At 44.7% G+C, this 22,803-nt stretch overlaps 1 protein-coding gene across 8 annotated transcripts in view; it reads right to left on the bottom strand.

Annotated features, from left to right (window-relative positions):
- Positions 1-22,803, bottom strand: part of Dtnb (dystrobrevin beta) — a 195,132-nt gene that overhangs the window by 5,444 nt on the left and 166,885 nt on the right. For 3 of the 8 annotated variants that reach the window (XM_076942210.1, XM_076942213.1, XM_076942211.1), the window contains 4 exons: positions 18,179-18,199; positions 2,389-2,548; positions 1,530-1,619; positions 579-619 (listed from right to left, as the gene is read on the bottom strand). In XM_076942210.1, the coding sequence (XP_076798325.1) occupies positions 597-619; positions 1,530-1,619; positions 2,389-2,548; positions 18,179-18,199 (294 nt within the window). In that variant the 3' untranslated portion in view covers positions 579-596. The remainder of the gene's footprint in view (positions 1-578; positions 620-1,529; positions 1,620-2,388; positions 2,549-18,178; positions 18,200-22,803) is intronic. The other 5 variants (XM_076942212.1, XM_076942217.1, XM_034513843.2 and 2 more) reach the window with 4 other exon arrangements.

The raw sequence follows: 22,803 nt of genomic DNA, 5'->3' as shown, positions 1-22,803 counted from the left end.
TCATCTGTCCTGGAGGTGGGGGGTGTCAGAGCCCTGGCTTCCCATTTTTCTACATCCAATCTCTAGAACTAGTTTTGCCTCTGGACGCTGTGTGATCTCAAACAAATCACTTTTTTCTGTAAAGTTACTTACCACATTTTTAAAATAGGGGGGTTGGATGATAGGATCACTAGTATACTTTTGAAATGACACACTAGTATACTTGTCTCCTACCCCCACCACATAGCCCAGGCAGGCTTTGAATTCATAAGCCTCCCTAACTCAGTTCCTGTCAACCACATTACATTCTCATTCTTGAGTACTGGTTTTGCATAAACTATAACAAGTGGCCACAAGCACAACTGTCCTTTAGTCACTTGGCTTAAAAATCCCGAAGAAATTCTCTCTGAAACTGTAAGTGAAGTCTACTAAGGGACTGTATTAGAGAAAAGGCCTTCTAATTGGCTGTATGGTCATCCTGAAGGTGACCCCCCCCACACACACACATGCATAGTGAGGGGTTGGACTTCAGCGTGGGCATGAGAGATGGGATGAGACAGGGTAAGGGCATCGTCTCCTCGGCAGAATGGGCAACTGACCTTAACTGGGAAAGCCAATCAGGACACATGTGTAATCTCTCCTGCAGGAAAACAGATGGACTTGAGGATAAGTGTGGCAAAAACAACGGTCCTAAAGGGGAGGCTTCCCTCTGCCGAAAAACACCCGGGAGTGCCTTCCACGGGAGCGTCTGGATGATCCACGGGAACACTGCTCTGTGCTTTTACTCAACAGCTCTGCTAAGCCACCACAGAGTCCTTATGAGCACTGCACTAGGCAATAAAGGACAGAGGTGGGCCCTTAGTGTGAATGCCACAGCACTCAGGACGGTAGCCCTCATAGCAATGCCATGGCTGGAAAGTGATTCCTAAGCACTGAGTGGCTCCATCACAGATGTAGCTTGGGGGTACTTGGAGGTATCTTCGTTCTTTCCTAGGTTTCATGTAAGGGGTCGGGGGAGAGGCTGTGAAGCAGAGAACTCCAGGAAGCCATGACAGTGGCTGAGTCATGGAGAGATGGAAAAAGAAGTCAGACAGGACCCAACATAAAGGACAGAAGGAACCGCAGCTGGGATCTTCAGAAGATCAGAACCTGGTCATGGACAAAAGGAGAAGACAGATTCAAGGAACAGGAGAGTCAAAGGGCAGCTGGAATGGAGACAGGAGGCTTGGTGCTGGCTGCTGCCATATCCGGGATAGTTTCAGAATGAAGTGACAGCCAGCCTAGGGAAAGATGTAGGCAGAGATGAAGAAGTAAGGAAGGGTCTGGCTGCACTGAAGAGCAGGGTTTCCTTCAAGCTGGAACTGTGTCTGCTCCATCAGACTGTTCTTAATATAAACTGTGACCATGTGGGAGGGAGGCACTGGGTGACGATCCCATGTGTTCCTAGAAGGGAAAATGCAGTGGAAAGAAGGGCTGTGTGCTGGGCGGTGGGATAGGGCAGGGAGAATGGGTATGTGGGGAGGAGGCCGGCAGAAAGCGCTGGGTTTCACCTGAATGGAGCTCCTTCACCAGGGATGACATGGTGTTGGTGATGGAGTCAGCAGCCACCAGCAGGTCATTGCGGAGGTTTCTCCTCGTACCTGCAGGGTCAGAGCAGATGGTGATGCAGGTGAGTGAACATGGAGATGAGTGCTGAGAGATGCCCCAGCCAGTGAAGCCCTGGAATCCAGGTGCAGAGACACCAGTGGTGAATCCATGCTTGCATGCTCCTAGCACACCAGGAGCCCACAGTTCCCAGCCATTCTTTCTACTAGGAGTGCGGAGACTGTCTCACCCATGCTTTGTGGGTAGCAGTATAGCCAGCAGGGGTTTCAAGTGAGTTTTGCCCCCGGGTGTTCCTCAGTCTTGGACCTCCCATCACCACCTCCCTTTTCCCTCCCCTCCCACTCCACTCTCCATTATTGACGACTACAAGTCCCTGGTTCCTCAGTTGGCCATGGCAAGTGCATGCTTACTGACCTTTGACTAGGTCCTATGGAGATCACCTCTCTTCCTGTCCTTGCTTGTTCTAAGGACCTTATAGGGCAAATGTGTCACCTGCGTTTATTCTATCCCATTCCTTTGGAGGAGGCAAAGCTCAAAGGGTAAGGCATTCCCTTCAGTGCAGAGCTCAGAACCCAGGAGAACAGCCATCTTCACATATGTGCCTGTGACCTCCCGTGGAAGACCAGCCCATCACAGAGAAGGAGCCAGCACATAACTTATTTATACTGTAAATCTGATTACAAAGGCACACTATCTGATCATCCAGAGCCAAGGGCACAAAAGGAAAGTAACTGGAAAAATCCTGGCAGGGAGCCCGCATGTGCTTTCAGCCCCTTAGCTCTCCACAGACTTCTGGAAACTCACCTTGTGCAAAGGCTTCCTGTACGTCTCCCCCAACTCCACTCAATGAGTCCTGTGGGCCATGGGTCGGGGTGGAGCCAGCAGATGTGGAACGCACAGGCATGGGCATAGGGCGGCCACCTCCATGGGTGGGTGATGTGTGTGGTGACCCTGTGGCTTGAGCCTGGGAGGATCAGAGAGAAAAACACATCACCTTGGGGATCTAATCTCTCCAAGAAAAGGGGAAAGCATTTCACAGGGGCATGCAAAAAAAAAAAAAAAAAAAAAAAAAAAAAAAAAAAAAAAAAAAAAGAGCCAGGAGTCAGCCTAGGAAGGAAAGAGAGGGAAGGGTGGGAGGAAGAGTGTTGTAAGAGCAGGCTGAGACTAGCACTTAGGAGGCAGGAGAATGGCTAAGAGTTCAAACGTAGCCTATGCTACAAAGTAAGTTCAAAGCTACAGGGTGAGAACCGGTCTCAGAAAAACAAAAACAAAGAACAGGCTGAGAAAGGTCAGGAGGAGGGGCAGAGGCCATGTTGTGGGTGTGCTGGTCAGAAGAGTAGCTATACCCAGGAGGTTCAAGAGGAGTAAACACCCCACAAACATCCTCACGCTTGCATGTCAACATTCTGTACCCATTCTTATCTGACTCCCCAAGAACCTGTGGGGAGAAAGTGGTCGTCTTTTAATATAACTTTAATCAATGAAAATAACTAGATCATTTGAGAGAGGTCTTGAGAGTGTGTGGGAGGAGCACAGCTCCGAAGAGGCAGGCACCAGAATTAACCCCTTCCACTCCAAGGGCAGCCTTCCTCACACTGGAGATCCAGTCCAGGCACCTGTGCTCCTGACAGCTCAGGAGGCTCTGCTGCAGGTTGCTTCTGCAGAGTCTGCTCAGCAAAACAGCTACACTGCACCTGCCACACCCTCTCAGGAGGTCTGTTTGGTTGGGGTAGCCATGGGAGGAGGTGAGAGTGGCCACCTGCTCTCATTAGAGGGGGGAAGCTTTCCTCAGGAAAGCCTTGTATAGGTTTTTTACCCTTTCCCTAAGGTCTGATCATTAATACTGTCTGTCTGTCTGTCTGTCTGTCTGTCTATCTATCTATCTATCCATCCATCCATCCATCCATCCCTCCCTCCCTCCATCCCTGGCTGTCCAGGGACTATGTAAACCAAGCTGGCTTCAATTAAACTTGTAGAGATCTGCCTGCCTCTGCCTCCTGAGTGCTGGGATTAAAGGCATGAGCTATTCACTATTCAGGAGCTATTCACTCCTGGCTATTCACTAGTTTTTTTTGTTTTTGTTTTTTTTTTTTTTTTCCCCAGAGCTGAGGACCGAACCCAGGGCCTTGCACTTGCTAGGCAAGCACTCTACCACTGAGCTAAATCCCCAACCCTATTCACTATTCTTAAAGATCTGTTTTTGACTGGACTCAGACTTGTAAGTAAAGTTCTTGTCGAGGATGGCCTATGGCTCTTGGTGATCTGTTCCTGGTGTTCTTCTTTGGCTCCCTTCACGCTCTTGGCTAAAAGCTTAGCATGTTCTACAGCCTCCTCCTTGTTTTGCTTAGTGTATTATTTCTTCAGGTTAACATGTTAGTGTTTATGTTGCAGGACACATGGAGTAAGGAGACGCTAAATCTTCAGTGTTTGGTCCTGGGCTTCAGGGGCCTTCTGACATGATAGAAATCATCCTCTTTAGAGAAACTGAAATACTTTCGGATTCACCCACAATGCACTCTGTATAGATTTGCACTTCCCCTTTCCAGTTCTCCCTGGTCTCTAACAAGAACACCCCTTACTCAACAACAGGAGCACACTGCCATGGGCCAACAGGCCTTGCTTCATGGGAAAGCCTCGCTTGTTGTTCCCACCACTCATTCAGCCTGCAGAACCCCTCTACCCTGAGCATCAGCAGCTACTTCTGTGGCCATGAGGCTTGTGGTCATTATCCACAAGTTTCTGACAGTCAGTAGCAGGGAAGGAGATATTCAGCTTCAATTTGACAGGACTGACCCTCCGAGAGGAACCATGGAAAAGACCTGGTATAGTTTTAAAGGTAGCTTGGAACAATGGGGCGTGACTGCAGGAAGAAGTAAACCAATCAGAGGCAGATCCCTGAGCTTGGTGTGTGTGTGTGTGTGTGTGTGTGTGTGTGTGTGTGTGTGTGTGTGTGTGTTATTGAAGGATTTTGTGGGAGCAAAACTGAGAGAATGGAAGTGACCATGAGAATGAGCTCCTGTGAACTCTGTAGACAGGGATCTAGTTCAGAAACATCACACACAGAGAATCTGCCCCAAGCAGGCTGCCTGGAGGTATGCACAATGCCTCCCTCACTGCTGCAGTGTGTGGGTCTGAATGGACTAATTTGTCCTCTAGGGTTCCTATTCTCTAGGCTTGTTTTCTGAGACATGGTATCGACCTCGAGATCCTCACGTGGCAGTCACATGCTGGGGTGTCAGGAGCACACCACTCTGCCCAGCTCTCTGTGATTCTTGCTTGACCTGTGTGGTGTGTGTGTGTGTGTGTGTATTATTATTTTTTTAAAATAGGGTCTCATGTAGCCCTGGCTGGCCTTGAACTTGAGAATAGCCTTGGACCCCTATTCCTCCTGTTTCTACCTCCCAAGAACTGGGGTGACAGGCATACCATAATACCAGCTTCTTATCTGTGTATTTTAATTTAAGAAATGTAAAAGCTCAGAAAATAATTAAGCACACTACCATAAAGCCACCCCAGATGAATAACTATGTACAATTTATTTTAATCTAAAACAGTACAGATAAACTTGAAGACTCCTTTACCACCAAATCTTCACAGGCTCAGTGCCTTTATCTTTTCTCTTTGGAAACTTCAGTTTTTCTTACCAGAGATTTTGGTGTAGTTTTTTTAACCTATGTGCACATATATAAAACTATGAATAATATATAACATTTTCATGCCTTTAAATTCTGTATGAATGGTACTGAACTACAATAATTACAATTAAATTTACTTTTATCACTTATCATATTCCCAGAGAATGATGAATAATGTCAATAAATATGAATTTGGATCCATATTTCATATCACATTAAACTACAAATCATGGGTAGTATTGGCATACAGAAGGCAGAAGCATTCAGAAGGCAGAGGTGGGCGGATCTCTGTGAGTCTGAAGCCATCCTGGTCTACAGAGTGAGTTCAAACACAGCCAAGACTACACAGCCTGATTCAAAAAACCCAAACAAATGGAAGAACCTCAAAATGGAGCATAGTAAGTATTAGACTTTAAATTGCACAATTTCTAATCCCAGCACTTGGGAGGCAGAGGCAGGCGGATTTCTGAGTTCGAGGCCAGCCTGGTCTACAAAGTGAGTTCCAGGACAGCCAGGGCTACACAGAGAAACCCTGTCTCGAAAAACAAAAAAAAAAAAAAACAAAACAAACAAACAAACAAAAAAAAACAAAAAAAAAAACAAAAACAAAAAAAAACAAAAATAAATTGCACAATTTCTCAAAAAAAACAAAAAACAAAAAACAAAAAAAAACCACTTAGGAAAATCCTATGCAAAGACTTCTCGGATCTAACACACAAACCATGACATTTAAAAGGAAAACTTCCTTCTTTACTGTGTGTGTCTGTGTGGCATGGGAAGTCCAGAGATCAATATTAGGCACATTCTACAAATACTCCCCATATAATTTTTTAAAGAATTCTTTTAATTTTATGTGTATGGGTGTTTTGCCTGTATGTATGTGGGTCTATGTACCACATGTGTACCTGGTGCCCGAGGATCAGTCAGATCTCCTGGAACTAGAGGTACAGGTGGTTGTGAGCTGCCATATGGGTGTTTGGATTTAAACCCAAGTCCTCTGGATAAACAGCTAGTGGTCTCTCTCTCTTTTTTATACAGGGTCTCACTGTATAGCCCTGGCTATCTTGGAACTCACTATGTAGACCAGGCTAGCCTTGAAGTCTCAGAGATCCACCCGCCTTTACTTAAGTGCTGGGACTACAGGTATATGTACCACCACACCCAGCATGGCCATTGCTCCTAAATGCTGAGCCATCTCTCCATCCTCTCACTGATTAGTTTGGCCACTAGCTAGCTAGCAAGCCCCAGAGATGTTCTTACTTCTGCATTCCTGGTGTTGGGATTAAAGTGCACACCACCATGACCTTACTCTTAAGTGCCAAATGCTTTACCAACAAGTCATCTGCCTACCCCATGATATTTTTTTATTAAAGACTTTTAATAAAATATTCAGAACACACACACACACATATACACAAACACACATACATATACATATATATGCATACACACACACACACACACACATATATATATATATATACACACACACACACACACACACACACACACACACATATATGATTGGATCCTTCTGCAAAGAGATGTGAAATTATCATCTTTTGGTTTAAAAAAAAAAAACCAAAACCAAACAAGTATTCTTTGCTCTTCAAAATAAGCCATTAAACTCCATATGGGTAGATAAATTCAAAACTGGACCAATCTAAATAAATAAATAAAGCTAGGCATAGCACCAGGGAGGCAGAAGCAGGCAGATCTCTGAGTTTGAGGCTGCCTGATTTACACAGTGAGTTCCAGGACAGCCAGGGCTATGCAAGGACTCGTGTATCCCTATATTGGCTTCAAGGGAACCAATACCAAAAATAAATAATAAAAATGATAAAAAATAAAATAAAAATTTAAGTGATAAACAACACAAAAGAAAGTGAAAGAATGACATAAAGAAAACCCTTAAGATGACATATCTCATAAGGGACCTGTACTTAGCACATACAAAGAACTCTCCCAACTCAGTCAGAAAAGGACAATCTAACTTTAAAACAGGCAAAAGATCAAGCGCACAACTGTCTAAAGATACAAAGGAGTCCAACAGGCATGAAACTGATCCTAATTGAACACTAAGGAAAGAGATGAATAGCACAATGAGATATTACCTCATGCCTGGAGGATGAACACTACAGAGACATAACAACGAGTGCCGACAAGAATGTGGAGAAACGACTCCTTAGGCACCTCCAGCAGGAATGTAAGATGGTGCAGCTGCTTTGTACAACAGCCTGGCAGTTCCTCAAGAGGCTGAGTACCACATGGCATGGAAATCTCACGTTCGGGTACATACCCACCCAAGAGAAATGAAAACACGTTTGAACAAAAACTGGTGTCCAGATGTTCACAGGAACATCAACTAACACAGCCAAAGAGCCGAACGGATTCACACGTCACCTAAAGAACACCTTAGATAAAATGTGCTACCCATACAGTGGAATACTGTTAGGCAATAAAAAGGAATGAAGGACTGAAAACATCTGCCTTAGTTAGGATTTCTTTGCTCTGAAGAAACACCATGACCAAGGCAGCCCTAATAAAGAACTACATTTAATTGGGGCTGGCTTACAGTTTTAGAGATTTAGTCCATTATTGTCATGGCGAGAAACATGGCTGCTTGCAGGCAGACATGGTGCTGGAGAAGGTGCTGAAAGTTCTATATCTTCTTTCAGGCAAGCGGACTTTGTCACTCTGGGTGGAGCTTCCTCCAACAAGGCCACACCTCCTGCAACAAGGCCACACCCACTCCAACAAGGCCACGCCTCCTAATAGGGCCACTCCATATGTACTAAGCATATTGAAACACATGAGTCTATGGGGGCCCTACCTATTTAAACCACCAAAGACATCCTACAACATTTTGAAAGCATTTTGCTAAGTGAAAAAAATCCATTTTCACAAAACAACACAAGTTCTAAAACTTCCTACATGAAATTTCCAGAATAAGAAAATCATAGACAAAATAAACTAGCGGTTAGCTAGGCAGCGTGGAGGTTGGAGAGGATAAAGAATGGTGTGCGGCTTCTTTTTGAGATGGATGAAGTTTCTAAAACAGAAGGTAATGACAACAGTACAACTCTGTGAATATTGTTTAAAAAAAAAAACACTGAATTGTACAGTTAAAAAATAGTGACTTTACATTGGGTGTGAGCCAGGAGGAAGGCACAGACGGAAGGAAAACATCCACAAGCTGTATCTGAAGCAGAACAGTGCCTGTAACATACAAAGAATTCTCCTAACTCAGTAATGTGATAAACAATCCAGCCACATCCCAAGTCCCAAGAGAGAGGGGCACTGCACACACAGTGCAATGCGTTCTGTTCAGAAACAGTTACAGCTCAAGATATGGGGACACCCTCCACCCCTCCGACTGCTGCTGAGCCTGACCAGTTGCCAGGATCTTGGCAGTTTCTTAGAATGTTAAACAAAACTTAACCATGCAACCCAGCAAACTCCACTCCTGAGTACTCGAGCGACAGGAAAACACAAGCCCACCTAAAACAAATGTTCACTGGCAACAATGTAATAACCCCAAGGAGAAACAACCCCCAAAGTCCACTAACCTGGATTAATAAAATATGACATGACTAAATATTTTTTTATTTTGTGAAATACTTATTTTTATTTGCCAGTCATCATCAAACATTTTATCATTCTTTACCTTTTCAGGGTATGCATCCTTTCTTCTCAGTTTCAAGTAAATCTTGTTATGGCCAACTAATTTTTTCTTTTTTAATTTGAGTAGTTCAAGCTGGAGAGACAGCTCAGTGGTTAAGAGCACTGATGGGGTGCTTCCAATTTCATGTGCTTAAACCAAAGTCCTTAGTCTAGCTCGTGGGTGTTGGACTATCTACTGAACCACAGGTAGTTTTTCAGAGGTGGCATCCCTGAGGAGAACTGACTCTCTATCCTAGTACCCATCAATTTTTGCTATTTAATATTTGCACATTAAAAGTGCTGGGACAGGGAGTTGGAGAGATGGCTCAGTGGTTAAAACCCCTGGCTGCTCTTCCAAAGGACAGAGGTTCAATTTCCAGCATCCATATGTGGCTATAATCACCTATAGCTCTAGTTCCAGAGGATCAGAACACCTCTTCAGGCACCAAGAGCACATGATGCACATACATATATGCAGGTAAAAACTGACACACATACACAATTGAAAAAATAATTAAAAAAAAAAAAAAGTTGGGATAGAGCTGGCAGGGCCCACTGAAGCCATGTTTGAGTGAAGTATGAACACTCTGCCATCCAGGGGAGGTAAGAGACAACGCATGACTTGTAGATATGCTTGCTCCAGTCTTGCCTGGGAAGGACTGGCTTTGGCTACAGAATGGTCCAGGGATGCTAAGAGACCATTACTCTGTAGCTCTACACCCCCCACCCCCAACAACAACAAAACAAATGTGCTGGCAATGTTGCATTCTGTGTTAAAAAAGATAGTGCCCTTCTTTGCCAACAAGCTGCATACTGCCTTGTCTTCTCAGGGGCATGATTCCCCTCTGTTCTATGTGACTCCTGACGCATGCATGCCTGCTGGATCCCAGGCATCAGCCTTGAGGCTGAGAGTCTTCCTGAGACCTGGAGCACGGCTCTTGTTTGTCTTCTCACATCCCATGCCTACACCACTGTGCTTAGCACGGGATCTTAGTTTCCCACACTTCCTTCTGCAGGAAAGTAGCAAGGGCAGACAATAATCCCCACTGGGAAATAAATCCATCAATCGCTGGAAAATCTTTTCATGGAATTCTCTAACTAGCTAACTAAATGTGGTAGCCAGACCTCAGACAGCCCCAAGTGACCTGCCACTTACATCCCAGAATAGTCTCTAGTTCTGGAATGTTAGCTGGGCAAGTGACTTGCTTCTAATGAATCAGACAAGTGGGACATAGGCCACCTTCGAGGTCGGGTTATAAAAGATGGTGACTGTAGCCTGGGTGACCCTTGGCTGAGGTCTTATTGGGGCCTCTGTAGGCTCCAGCTCCATAGCAGCTATGGAGTGAGTGGTATTACTTCCTCTCCCCTGCTTTTTTCTTTTTTGCTTTTCTGAGACAGTTTGATATGGCACAGGCTGAAGGGATTACAGGCATGCACCACCACACCCGGTGATATGATTTTTATAAGCCACAGTTTTGGGATGATGCTGTGTGGCAATAAATAATCCATCCACCAAATGTACCGTGGTTTTGTTTTTGATGTAACTACTTTAATAAAGTAATCACAGTTGGAATTTGGTTGACAAAGAGGGCAGATGGATTTGGGAGAGAGATTAGAACCAGAGGCCCCAATAACAGGCTGAGGGCTCCCAGAAAGAGGCCCAGAAGAGGGAAGAAGGCAAGAAAAGGTAACCAGGAAAATATCTCCCTAATGTGAGAAACTGGGGTCCCTGAGTCCAAAAGCCCGTTCAGATACCCAGTCTCTGGCTCTTTGTCCATGACTACCAGCACCCTATAGCACTTCTCTACACCCAAAGAAAGATAGCTGCAGGCTCTGAGAGGCACTCCCAGCTCTTCCCAGGTTAGCACACAGGGAGGCAGAGTGGGTCAGTGACAAGGATTGGAAATAGAAGTTAGAAACTTGGCTTCTTGTAGGCCGCCGACCCGACTCGGCTGGCCAAGACGGCGCGGCAGCCGACCCGACTCGGCTGACCACGATGGCGCCGGCCTCGGCCTCTGGTACCGGCTACTAGTGCACTGCACATGCCTACCTTTCTTGGCGTCAGCACAGAGAACAGGCTGCCCTGCATGGTACAGGACTAGCTTTGGAAAGACAGTTGGAGGAAAGGGCCTTCTGATCATGTGAAAGCACACTGGATGTGTGGTGCATGGTGGGACAGTGAGTGATCCCCTCGACCTGCTGTATCTCAATCACCTTGCTGGTACTTGCTGGCTGAGGCCAGGAGACACTAAGAACCCAGCTGTGGTACTACAGTATGGTATCCTAGCACCTTGTCTCAATACCAGGGACATGGTCAAGACAGGCCCTCTCCACAGTGACTGCCTGCCTCTCTGTTAAGAGAAACTAGTCTATAATGAGCAACCCAGTGGGTATCTGGGGGTGCTGGGGAATCTGAGAGTGAAACAAAAATCCCAACCAAAGTGGAAGAGTTGATGGGATGACTCCAAGGAAGGTAGGTCATTGGCCACAACACACAGCAGAACTTCCATGATTCCTGACACTGCACTTATAACACAACCCAGAGCTAAGGCTGGCATCCAGAATGGCCAATCACACGTCTAACCAACAAGCAAAGATGATAAATGACCTGTAACTCCGGTTCCCTGAATGCAGATACCCCTTGGAGCTCTTCTGCTGGGAATGTAGAGCAGAAAATGTGCCTCTAAGGTACATTTTCATTGGAGCGGCAGTCCAGACTGATGCTTCTCATTTTCTAACCAGCAAAGACATGGAAAACTCAAGCAAGTTTTGCATTAGGTTCCAGAAAAGTGCGGGGGAAAAATGTTTATGTATTCGGGGGGGCTTATGACCTACCTCATTTTATACATGTACAGACTGAGACTCACAGTGGTCAACCAGGTTATAAATAGATGAATAGAAGGCCTTGAATGGCTAGGAGAAGCCTGAGTATGTTTGCATCATATTACCACAGTTCTGAGGTCAGAAGGAACACGAGTCAGTCAAGACTTCTCATGACTGAAGCTAACTTTGATTTCCTCTGATTCCCTTTATTAGACTGGAATCTAGGCCCTCTACCATTGTGCCAAAACCTCAGCCACTACTGTGATTTTGTTTAGCAGAATCAATTTCATTCCCAGCAAGTACAAGAAATGTAGGAAAGGAGAATGCAGATGATGACTTAGTCCCTTATCCAGAACACAGATCAAATACTGGAGCCAAAACAGGTACTGAGACTGCCAGAGGTGAGCTGAGGACAGCAATCCTTCCCCAGAGCAAAAGAACTCAGACAGAGGCAGAGAGACTCACCAGAGGACCAGCTGCAGAGACAAAAGGGCACTCTCTTTAGTAAAAACTACCAGGGCACAGCTCTTGGCTGTCTTTGGGCGTCCCCAGTATGGTGCTGGCACACAGTAGGGACTCCATAAATAGTACTTCTTTCTCATCTCTTCCATATGGAACAGGTAAGATTTTTTAAAGTAGCCAAGTCCAGAGAGGTCTGTGGTAAAAAGTGTAATGTTGAGAGCAAGCCCTGCCCTCCCCACATCCCCCACTCCCTGCCAGGCTGTTATCATGGCAACAGGACGGAGGACATTTCAGTCTCCATCTCTTTCCCTGACTCATGGATACCTGCCAGGCAGCAGATGGCCTGTGTGGACGATTACCTTCACTTTGCCGCAGTGTATTTAAATTAAACAAACTGGCCTCTTTGCTGCTCGTTGTCAGGTGCCTTGTCAGAAAAACAAAAACAAAATGCAGGGAGAAAGGAGCTGTAAGTGTGACATTCAGGCAAGGAACTGTGGCTATATGGAGACTGGGAGCAGTTAAAGACTGGGCCCAGAACATTTCCCCCCAGAGAACAGGTAAAAAGCATCACACCATTCTGAGCTGATGCTGGCTCTGTGCTGTGAGGGTGCAGCTGCACCACTCACTGTGGGGAGAGGGTGGGCTGTCTCCCTGTCTCTGCAGCAGTCAGCCCTGCTGCAGGATGAGAAAATAACCACCTTATCGCCTGCTGGGAGTCAGGACTGGGCATGGGAGCCACATCACATGCATAACAAGGAAGCAGGGGGGAGAAAGGACCAGCACCAGTAGGAAAGGCAGCTGGGTATATTCTGCCTGGGCTAATTGAAGCAGGGAAGGAGGCACTGGAACATCCTGCTTCAGCAAGCACCCATTTGCAAAAACAGACCATCGTGACTTTTAAAGGACACACCTGGTTTCCAGACAGCTCATGGAGTGAGTACTAAGACTTTCTATGAGGTCCAACAGGTCTGCATATGGTCCTTCTACAGAGAACTGACATCTGCTTGCTCTGATACCATGTTGGGAAACACAGGACCCATATATGACCAGTCTCTCACTGCAGAGGCCTGTGGGGGTCTTCTGGGATTGCCAATATTCTATAAGTGAATCAACAATGTTGGCAGGGGGTAGTAGTGTGCATTTGGCTTTCAATCATGATTTTGTCTCTACCTGAATCACACTGTTATATAAGCTAGGAGTTACTTCTGGACTCAACAGGGTAGAAGGCAAGGTGTTTACTTATTTTTCTTTGTGGAAGGAAGAAAGCATATTGAGTTTCTGGAACAAAGCACAACCTATTATAACTTACAATAAACTCAAAGAAAAAGAAAGTTGATATTTAAAATTGTAGTTGAGAAAGTTCATACATTCTGGGTTTTTTTTTGTTTGTTTTTGTTTGTTTTTTTTGTTTGTTTTGTTTTGTTTTTGTTTTTCGAGACAGGGTTTCTCTGTGTAGCCCTGGCTGTCCTGGAACTCACTCTGTAGACCAGGCTGGCCTCGAACTCACAAATCCACCTGCCTCTGCCTCCCAAGTGCTGGGATTAAAGGCGTGCGCCACCACTGCCCGGCAAGTTCATACATTCTAAGACTACAATTCTCCTGTATGACCTGGGTTGGCTACCCCTGTGTAAGAAGGTCTCTCTATTGGGTCCCCAGTGTAGGATTTCAAAACCAATTCTCAGAAAAATGGTCAGAAACCTCACTAAGAGAAAACTGTCCTGTGGACAGTACCAAATACTCAGGTTGCACATAAAAAACAAAACTAGATAGGACTGGAGGACGAGGTTGTAACTGGAAAGCTAGGTCAGGAAGAGGGTGGGAGCTCAAGCCTACTGATAACACTCTAGAATTCAACCAGGCAAACTGAAATTCCATTTGTATGATAATACCCCGTTAAATAACACTCATCTGGGGCTGAAGAGATGGTGTAGTGGCTCAGAGCACACACCCCTCGTCTAGAGGACCAGAGGATATCGCTCAGCACCTTTGAGCCAATGGTAATTCCAGATCCAAATCTGCCTGGCTAGATCAGCTGGAGTTTAGCTGCACAGCTCTAGGTATCTAGTAGGTCTTTCTCTGTGACTGCTTAGTCACATAACCAAGAACAGACAACCAAGATCACATATAACCCAGAATAATCTGTATCCACTGTTCTCTTGGCAGGGACCTTTATTTTCCCAGATTCTGGGGTTCTAAACCTAGAATCCATGGCTCACTCTGCCTTTTCTTTGGATTTTTTTTTTTTTTTAATGATATCTGGATAGTGGGGAGCATTCTGGAGAGAGTGTGTCCTAGACTTCAATGTTCTTCCCATGGAGGTCGAGAGGACTTCTCTGGTCTAGTGTGTGTAGTTTCCTGGAGAGCATGGGGAGCAGTTTTCATGTCATATACACATTACAGTCAGAAGAGCAAAATACAGAACTACAGTATAGAATGGAAATAACATAGAAGAAAGCCTCACTGAAAGCTTCTTGCTGGTGTTCAAGGAACTCTATGAGAACATAATTCTATTTCCTCTTTTTACAAAATGAAACCAAAACCAAAACAAGGAACTGCCAGGGCCCTGCAGTGAGCATAGAAGCAAGACTGATAAACAAGCACTCTGGGTCGACCTCCACCCACCATCTGCAGGCCACTGGATCCAGCCGACAGTCTGTGTGAGTGGATACTGGGACCCACGGTAAAGGCTGTGGAGTTGTCTTGAAGTACATCAACTCATCAATTTACGAAAAGCTATGCTTCAGCAGACTTAGGAGGGCAGGAATGTAGTTAAGGTTCAGGATGACAATGATCTGGCTTATATTCCATATTTAAGGCATTGTGTCAACCAAAAAGTTGACAACCAAAAAGTTTCTGGTTAGTTGCTACTAACCAGAAAATGATGTTGTCCACACTATTTGAGAATGGAATTTGTGTTGGTTTCTTTTCTATCCTCTAACAGACTAAGCCCATCAGCTCTGATACAAGCAGCAGAGCACTGCTAGTCATCCAGTCAGTGCAACTCCTGGCTGTTGGAAGTAGATACAGGCTTCCATTATGGGTGAGAAACATGGGAGCCATACGAGAGGAACATAGAAATTCTTCATGGAAAGCTGGACCCCTGGTCATGGACAGCTTATTTTTCTGAGCCAGAAGTGATATAATGTGGTATGCTGAGTCACTGGGGGAAATGCAGATCTGAGACGTCTCCAAAGGGAACTGAGATGTTAAGTCCTTCCACACTAGTAGAGATCTGGACTGTGGCACTTCTGGGGTCAAGCATCCAAGTGACATAGTCACTGCTCTCTCTCTCTCTCTCTCTCTCTCTCTCTCTCTCCAAAGAGTCTCTCTATATTGTCCTGGGTGTCCTGGAACTTGGTCTGTAGACGAGGCTGGCCTCTAACTCATAGAGATTCCCCTGCCTCTGCCTCCTGAGTGCTGAGATTAAAGGTATGTGTCACTACACAGAGCTGAAATTTGTTTTTCTGATTCCTTGTTGTAAAGAGGATTTCTGAGTCACAACTTAGTCTCCTGAATGGATCTGCCTATTACTTGAGAGTAGCTGGACCAGAATTGCTGCTGCAGGCACTTGAACTGGTTATGTTCCTGACAATTAATACAATGATTAACTTGTGCAGTCTTCTGGTTAATGGTGGTTTTCCCTCAGCAAATATTTATTGAGTATCTGCAGTGCAGCAGGCTGGGTCAGAGACTGGAAACACACCACTGAAGAGAGCTGGCAAGGTCCTGTAATTAGACTCATGGTTCTGGGCATGATTAACCCTAAATTGGCCGGCCCAGTCAAATGAGCTTCTTCAACTACAGGGTAGACCATAGGGTGAGCAGCCCGACCTGAAGAATGCATGCAGTTCTCCCTTAATTATAATCTTTGTATCTGAGGAAAGAGAAGGAAAGAGTGAGGGAGGAGAGACAGAGGGATTGTTAGGTAAGGTCACTCAAGGTGCTGAGAGAGTGGCTGAGGCGAAGGCAGAACCATAGCCTCAATAAGATGTGAATATCTATTTATTCATTTATTTTCAGTGCTTGGGATGGAACACAAGGCCTCATATATGCTAAGGATGGTGATACCTCTGACCTCCAGCATCAAAAATTTAAAGTAACAGTACTACTATCCATTACTCTTAAGTTCTTGTAAAGTCAAAATAACTAGAATACTATATCAATATAACAAGTATGAATTTGGCCTTCTGTCCTAGGTTGTCACAAGAGCTTCTAAAAACCTTGAGACTCACCAGAAAGTTAAGAGTATATGTATGCTAAGGCTGCTTTCAGGAAAGGAGCTGTTTGCCAGAAAGCCCACAGCATGATTAAGTGTTAGAACTTGCTGCCCTCTCCAGAACTCTGAGGAACAGGAATAGAGATGAAGTTAATTACCAATAGCCAGTGACTGAATCAATCGTTCCTGTGAAGCAGAACCTAATCATCCTGAATGAAGGGGTTAGTGAACACACCTACATGCCAGGGGGCGGTACCCACAATGCAGGGAGAGAACTCCTGTACTGGGGACCTTCTAGACCTTACAGTATGTACCTCTTTATCTATCTGTACGTCTGCATCTTTTATGACACCCTTCATATTAAATTGGTAACAACAAATAGGTAAATGTACCTATTGCTGGGGAAGTGCCATTCGATTAAAGATGCAGACAAAAAACATCGTATGCATCAGGGAAGCAGGCCAACCAAACAAAGCGAGAACAAACCCAAGAGAACTTTCTACATCACAGCTGCTGTGATTTCCGGGCTCTCAGCAAGCTTCTTTTCTCATCACTGTTCTTGCCTCTGCCACTCACTACCAATGCTCTCCTAGCTGAACATACTCATATTATAAAATCTAACGCCTTAATTTTATTAATTAAACCATCAATATAATCCCAGCACTTGGGAGGCAGAGGCAGGCAGATTTCTGAGTTCGAGGCCAGCGTGGTCTACAGAGTGAGTTCCAGGACAGCCAGGGCTACACAAAGAAACCCTGTCTCGGAAAAAAAAAATGAAAAAAAAAAAAAAAACCCATCAATAAAATCTAACACATTAATCCATAATTTTGAGAAAGATAGGTATAATTATTTCTTATTTTGTTTTATATATGCAGGTGTTTTGCCTGCATGTATGTGTACCATGTGCATGCAATACCCTTGGTAGCTAGAAGAGGGTACTGGAATCCCCAGGACTGGGGTTACAAACAGTTGTAATCCACTTTGTGTGTGCCAGAGATCGAAGCTCTGTCCTCTGGAAAAATAGCTAGTGTTCTTAACTGCTGAGCCATTTCTCTAGCGCTAAAAGATGGGTTATTTTTAAATGAAATGTTTTATACTCCCTTTTAAAGTTGGCATTTTATATTTCTCTCTTGAATTTAGTTTACCCCAGGTTATTATTATGGACAGGCCCTTGATTTTCTTATGTATGCTAACAGCTATGAAGCAAAACAAACACCAACTGTCCCCAAACATCATTAATTAATTAATACACATGCCATTCAAAACACCCTGAGTCACTTGCTTTCTGAGCCCCAAAGCCTCAGAGCAGGAAAAAAAATCACAAATTTTGTCAAGAAGGCTAGTGGAGACAGAGCCTACTCAAGGCCATATGATATCTACAGTTACCCAAAGGCCTCTCCACGTTCATGCAAATTCATTCAGAACACATTATTTGGACCTGAGGCTATCCTCACCACCTGAAAGTTGTTTCAGGCAATTAAGACACAAACCAGGAGAAAGTAAAAAAAAAAAAAAAAAACATGAAAATGCAATGATAGTCTGGCTAATCATGCATATTTAAATAAGCACAAATTAAAAAAGCTTGGGTTTAAAGTCAGAACGTGCTCCCGGAGGTAAACAGAACCCAGACATGGGCCACTGCACCCTACAATGGAGGGAAACTTCTGAGGGTTTTACACATAACCACCTCCTCAGATGTCAGTGGTGATGGAAGCGGGGAGGGTATGCAACGTTTATGCAGAGCAGGGGAGCATGCAGAGGGCGGGAGTGGTCAGGGATGCTGACGTCCACTTACTGCCTGTTTTTGCTCTTCCTCCTAGAGGTGTGAAGATGGGAAGAGGCAGAAGAGAAAAAGAAGTTAGTGTCCATCACCAGAAACATTGAAGAAAGGACAGGAGACACCAGGCAAACCTGGCCAAGCATAGGTCTAGAGAGTGATGAACTGATTCTACAGAAGAGTGCCAGTGGCATGCAGTAAATGGCAGTCCTCGGTCCCAAACACTTATTGAACATACTGATGCTTTCCAAAGAACCTCAGAGACCATTTAGTTATAGCTCAAGAGGCCTGGAGGGCCTGCTAGCCTATAGTCTCAGCTACTTAAGGTAAACTGAAAGAGAAAGTTTAACCAAATAGGAATTATCATTCTAGTTCATTCACAATATTCACAGATGTTTAGGTCCATATTTCTAGGGGAGCTGTTCCTAAGGTGTGGAATGTGGACCATCAAATCAACATCAGTATCACCTGGCAGCTTGTCAGAGATGAACATTTTAGGCCCCACCTGAGATCCACATTTCAACACTCTGGTGGGAGTGGGGACACCCAAAATATATCAAAGGCCCGTGGGTTCTGTTTGAGAACCACTGTTTTTGAATCCTAATGGTTCCACCTGCCCACAGGTGCTTTTCTTCTTTTGCAGTCTCCTCTCACCAGTAATGAAGTTGACGCCACACCAGTCCACTTGCTCTCAAGCTGCTTTGTTGTTTCCTTCAAGGATGCATGGACATGCCCTTCCCCTAGCGAACTGGAAACCACTTCAGGACCCCAAAGGCCATTCAGAAAAGAATACTAGGGGCTGGGATTCAACTCAGTTGGTAGGGTGCTTGCCTAGTTGCATGAAGCCCTTGGTTTGATCTCCTGTACTACGTAAACTAGGCATAGTAGCTCATGACTGTAACTTCTGCACTAGGGAGATTGAGACCTGAGGATCTTGAGTTCAAGGCTATCTTTGGCCACACAGTGAGTTAAGGACAGACTGGTATACATGAGATCATGTCACAATAAAACAAATATAAAACACAAACCCCACAGTAGAGGGGGGATAAAGAACTTTAGAGCTAGGCATTGTGGCATATCCATGTAGCACTAGGGAAGGCAGAGGCAAGAGGACACTTGCATCAAGCTGCATGACAAGGCCTTGTCAGAGGGAAGGAGAGAATAGAATTCACATTATCAGTTCTTCTATGAGATTCTGACTCAGGTTTATTTAGTAATTCTCATGCATAAGGCACTGGAAAGAAAGACAGGCTTCTCTTTTACACCCTTACAGTAAGGGTAGGTAGGGAAGATCATGCCAACTGTAGCTGACAGATGAATGTAGTACCAGGCGCTGCAGAAAACGCTGAAGGAAGTAAAGATAAACCTTTAAAGTTTCCCGTCTTGGTCCTGTGCTCCTTGGTCACTGTCTTTCTGATCTCTGATTTTGCTTTCTGTGCCTCACCATGGGGACTGTGGTCAGGAAGCCTCCATTGTATATATATATCAATATATGGCTATGACGGCTCTTCCTGTGTTGGGTCTGTGGGTGCTGTGGTCCCCACTGCACCCAGGTAGAGAGGCACAGGAGCAGATATGTAAGCTCCTGCTCTCCAAAGGTCTGCAGGTCTGGGTGTGAGGGCAGAGTGATCTGCAAAGGAGCTACACAGAGGAGATGGGAAAATTTGGAGAATATTTATTCTTACAAGAGAGAGAGATGGACTCGAAACTCAGTGAGCACCAACAAGTCCCTTCAGGCCCATTTAGCCAAGGAAGGACCTCTTTATGCTAAAAGCCAGTTGCTAGCACTGGGACTTATTTGCCACCCCCAACCTCCAGTAGCCAGATAGAGTCACTGAGCACTGTCTGGGTCACTTGAGAAGTCAGAGGCTTCCTGTCACCCCTGCAGCATGGAGGGGGTAAGCTGCAGCTGGGAAGGAAGCTTCTCTGAGACAAGCACACCTCCAACTCTCACTGGGCAAGGATACTGCCACAAGAGACGTACTCTGCAATTTAAAAATTGTTGTCACTACTTGCTGAAATACAAAGTGAGATTGGTTGGGCACCAGAGAGGCCAAGGAGAAGGATCTTTGTGAACTAAGTTCAAGACTAGCCTGGTCTACATAGTGAGCTCCTAGCAAGCTCCAGAACAGCCCTGTTTACATAGTGAGACTGGTTGGGGATAATCCTCACAGCTGAAATCCTGGCTGTACTGAGAATCTAAGTATTGCCTTGTACCTCAGGTCTGGTATTGAACATAGCATATTTATTTATTTATTTATTTATTTATTATTGAAGATGGTTTAACAGGACGGGAAGCTGCTGTTGTTGGCTCATGCCTGTATTCTCAGTGCTTGGGAGGCTCAGGTAAGAGGACTATCTCAAGGTCAGTCTTGGAAGAAAATAAATAGAACGAAGTATAGAACTTTCAGAAACAGTATTTCAAGACCACACCATGTTAACTCTGCTGTGTAGCCTGCCCCAGCACATGACACCATTATGACTTGTCGTGGAAACATGGGCCAGGCTAGGATAGGTTCTCAGGACTGAGGAGAGAGGACAGATTTGGGCAAAGTGTTTCCTAGGCTAATGTTATACAAATTCACAAAAGCTTGTCACATAAAACCTTTAAGGCTCTGTCAACACAGTATAAAGGTCAGCTATAAGGCCTGAGAACATTTTGTATCAGTCAGCTAAGGTTGGTCAATATGCACTGATGATGAGACAGTACCAACCTGACTTAAAGGGGCCATAACATCTTAATCATGAGGCACAAATCTAGACGGGCTGAGGTTCCCTTCAGTATGGTGGAAGTACTAATAGCACAGTTACTGCAGTCATTACAAAGAGACTGACCTGAGCGTAGCAGGTGATGCCTGCAATCCCAGAACTCTGAGATGCCAAGCAGAAGGATCATGAGCTCAAGGCCAGCCTGGAGATACAAGTAAGTTCTATGACAGTCTGTGTTCAAAACCAATTCAGAAGCAATATCAGAAAAAATTAAAATGAGGTAAAAAAGTTGGAAGCAAGAGTTAGAAGCAGAAATACTGACATAGAATTACTCATAGATTAAAGAAGTAATTTGAGATAGAAGTTAGTCTTGAGAAATCAAGAAAAACTATGCAGGAAATATGTACAGAAACATGGGTACCTGAGTGTCCAATGACATTATATCATTAAAAGAAAAACAAATGAGGAGACTGCTGACACTCCTAGGTGACAGGGACTGGGCCTAGTCATTATTCATTAAATACTTAGCATGCCATTCAGAAACCTGAAGATATATGTACAGACAGTAATAATATTTATTATTAATTTATATTAATAACATTTTATTAACTTAATACTATTTATTATTTTGAGAAAGGGTCTCACTATATAGACCAGATTGGCCTTGAACTCATAGAGACTCTCAGCCTCTGCCTCCCAAGTACTGGGATTAAAGGTATGTACTACTACATCTGGCCTATGATTTATATTTTATGTGTATGTGTGTGGACTTGTTTGTTTATACATGCATGTAGCATGTACATATAGGTGTCCTTGGAGAGCCAGAAGACAGCATGGTGGTGCACAAAAACCCCAGCACTGAGAGGTAGAGGCAGGCAGAGCTCTATGAGTTCCAAGCTAGCTAAGATATATAGTAAGACCCTGCCTCAAAAAACCTAAGTAAAATGTAGTAGTTTGGATATACTTGGGCCATGAGAAGTGCTACTATTAGGAGGTGTGGCCTTGTTGAAGTAGGTGTGGCCTTACTGGAGGAAGTACATCACTGTGGGGGTGGGCTTTGAGCTCCTATGCTCAAGCTTTGCCCAGGGTGGAAGACGCCTTCCTGCTGGCTGCCCAGCAAGGAAGTCTCCTCCTGGTTGCTTTAGGATCAAGAAGTAGAACTCTTGGCTCATCCAGCACCATGTCCGGCTGCACACTGTCATACTTCCTGCCATGATGATAATGGATTGAACCTCTGAAACTGTAAGCCAGCCCCAATCAAGTAAGAGTTGCCTTGGTCATGGTGTCTCTTCACAGCAATGGAAACCCTAACTAAGACTCAAAGTAAATCAAAAATCACAGCTGAGCAGCTTCCCATTCCTACATGGCTAACATCTGGGAGTCCTTCCCTGAAAGAGGCTGGTACAGGAAAGGGGAGGGAGGGCATGCCCACATCATCTCCTGGCTTACAAGTATGCCAATTCCACATGGTAGAACTTTCAACTCCTGGCAAAGCACAAAGTATCACAGGAGACATGTTTGTGTGCACAGCTGCTGGTGTGAGCAGGGATGGGGCCACTGAATTGAATATCTGACAACTACTCAAGGGAACTGGACTGAATAGGTTTCTGGATAAAGTTTTCATGAAATTAGACTCACTTGCACATAATATATTTCTGAGAGGAAATCTGTAACAGGGTCTATGCAGAAACACGCCTGTCCATGTAAAATAAACCGAATACCAAGACCAAGCTAGGGAAAAAAAAAAAAAAAAAAAAACCCTCAGCCCAAGATTAAAAGAAGTAATTGCTTGAGGAAGTAAAGCATCAGTTTCCAACACAAATATAACACTCCTGCCAGGCGCCAGTACCCACTGGCTTTATTATTATGAAGGGACAGGCTCAGAATATGGACACTGAAGAGATTTCTCAGCTCCTGCTTTCTTGAGTTGCCAC

Source organism: Arvicanthis niloticus, chromosome 11 (assembly GCF_011762505.2).
Source record: "Arvicanthis niloticus isolate mArvNil1 chromosome 11, mArvNil1.pat.X, whole genome shotgun sequence".
Lineage (NCBI taxonomy): Eukaryota > Metazoa > Chordata > Mammalia > Rodentia > Muridae > Arvicanthis > Arvicanthis niloticus.
This window is presented reverse-complemented; position numbering and strand designations above follow the sequence as displayed.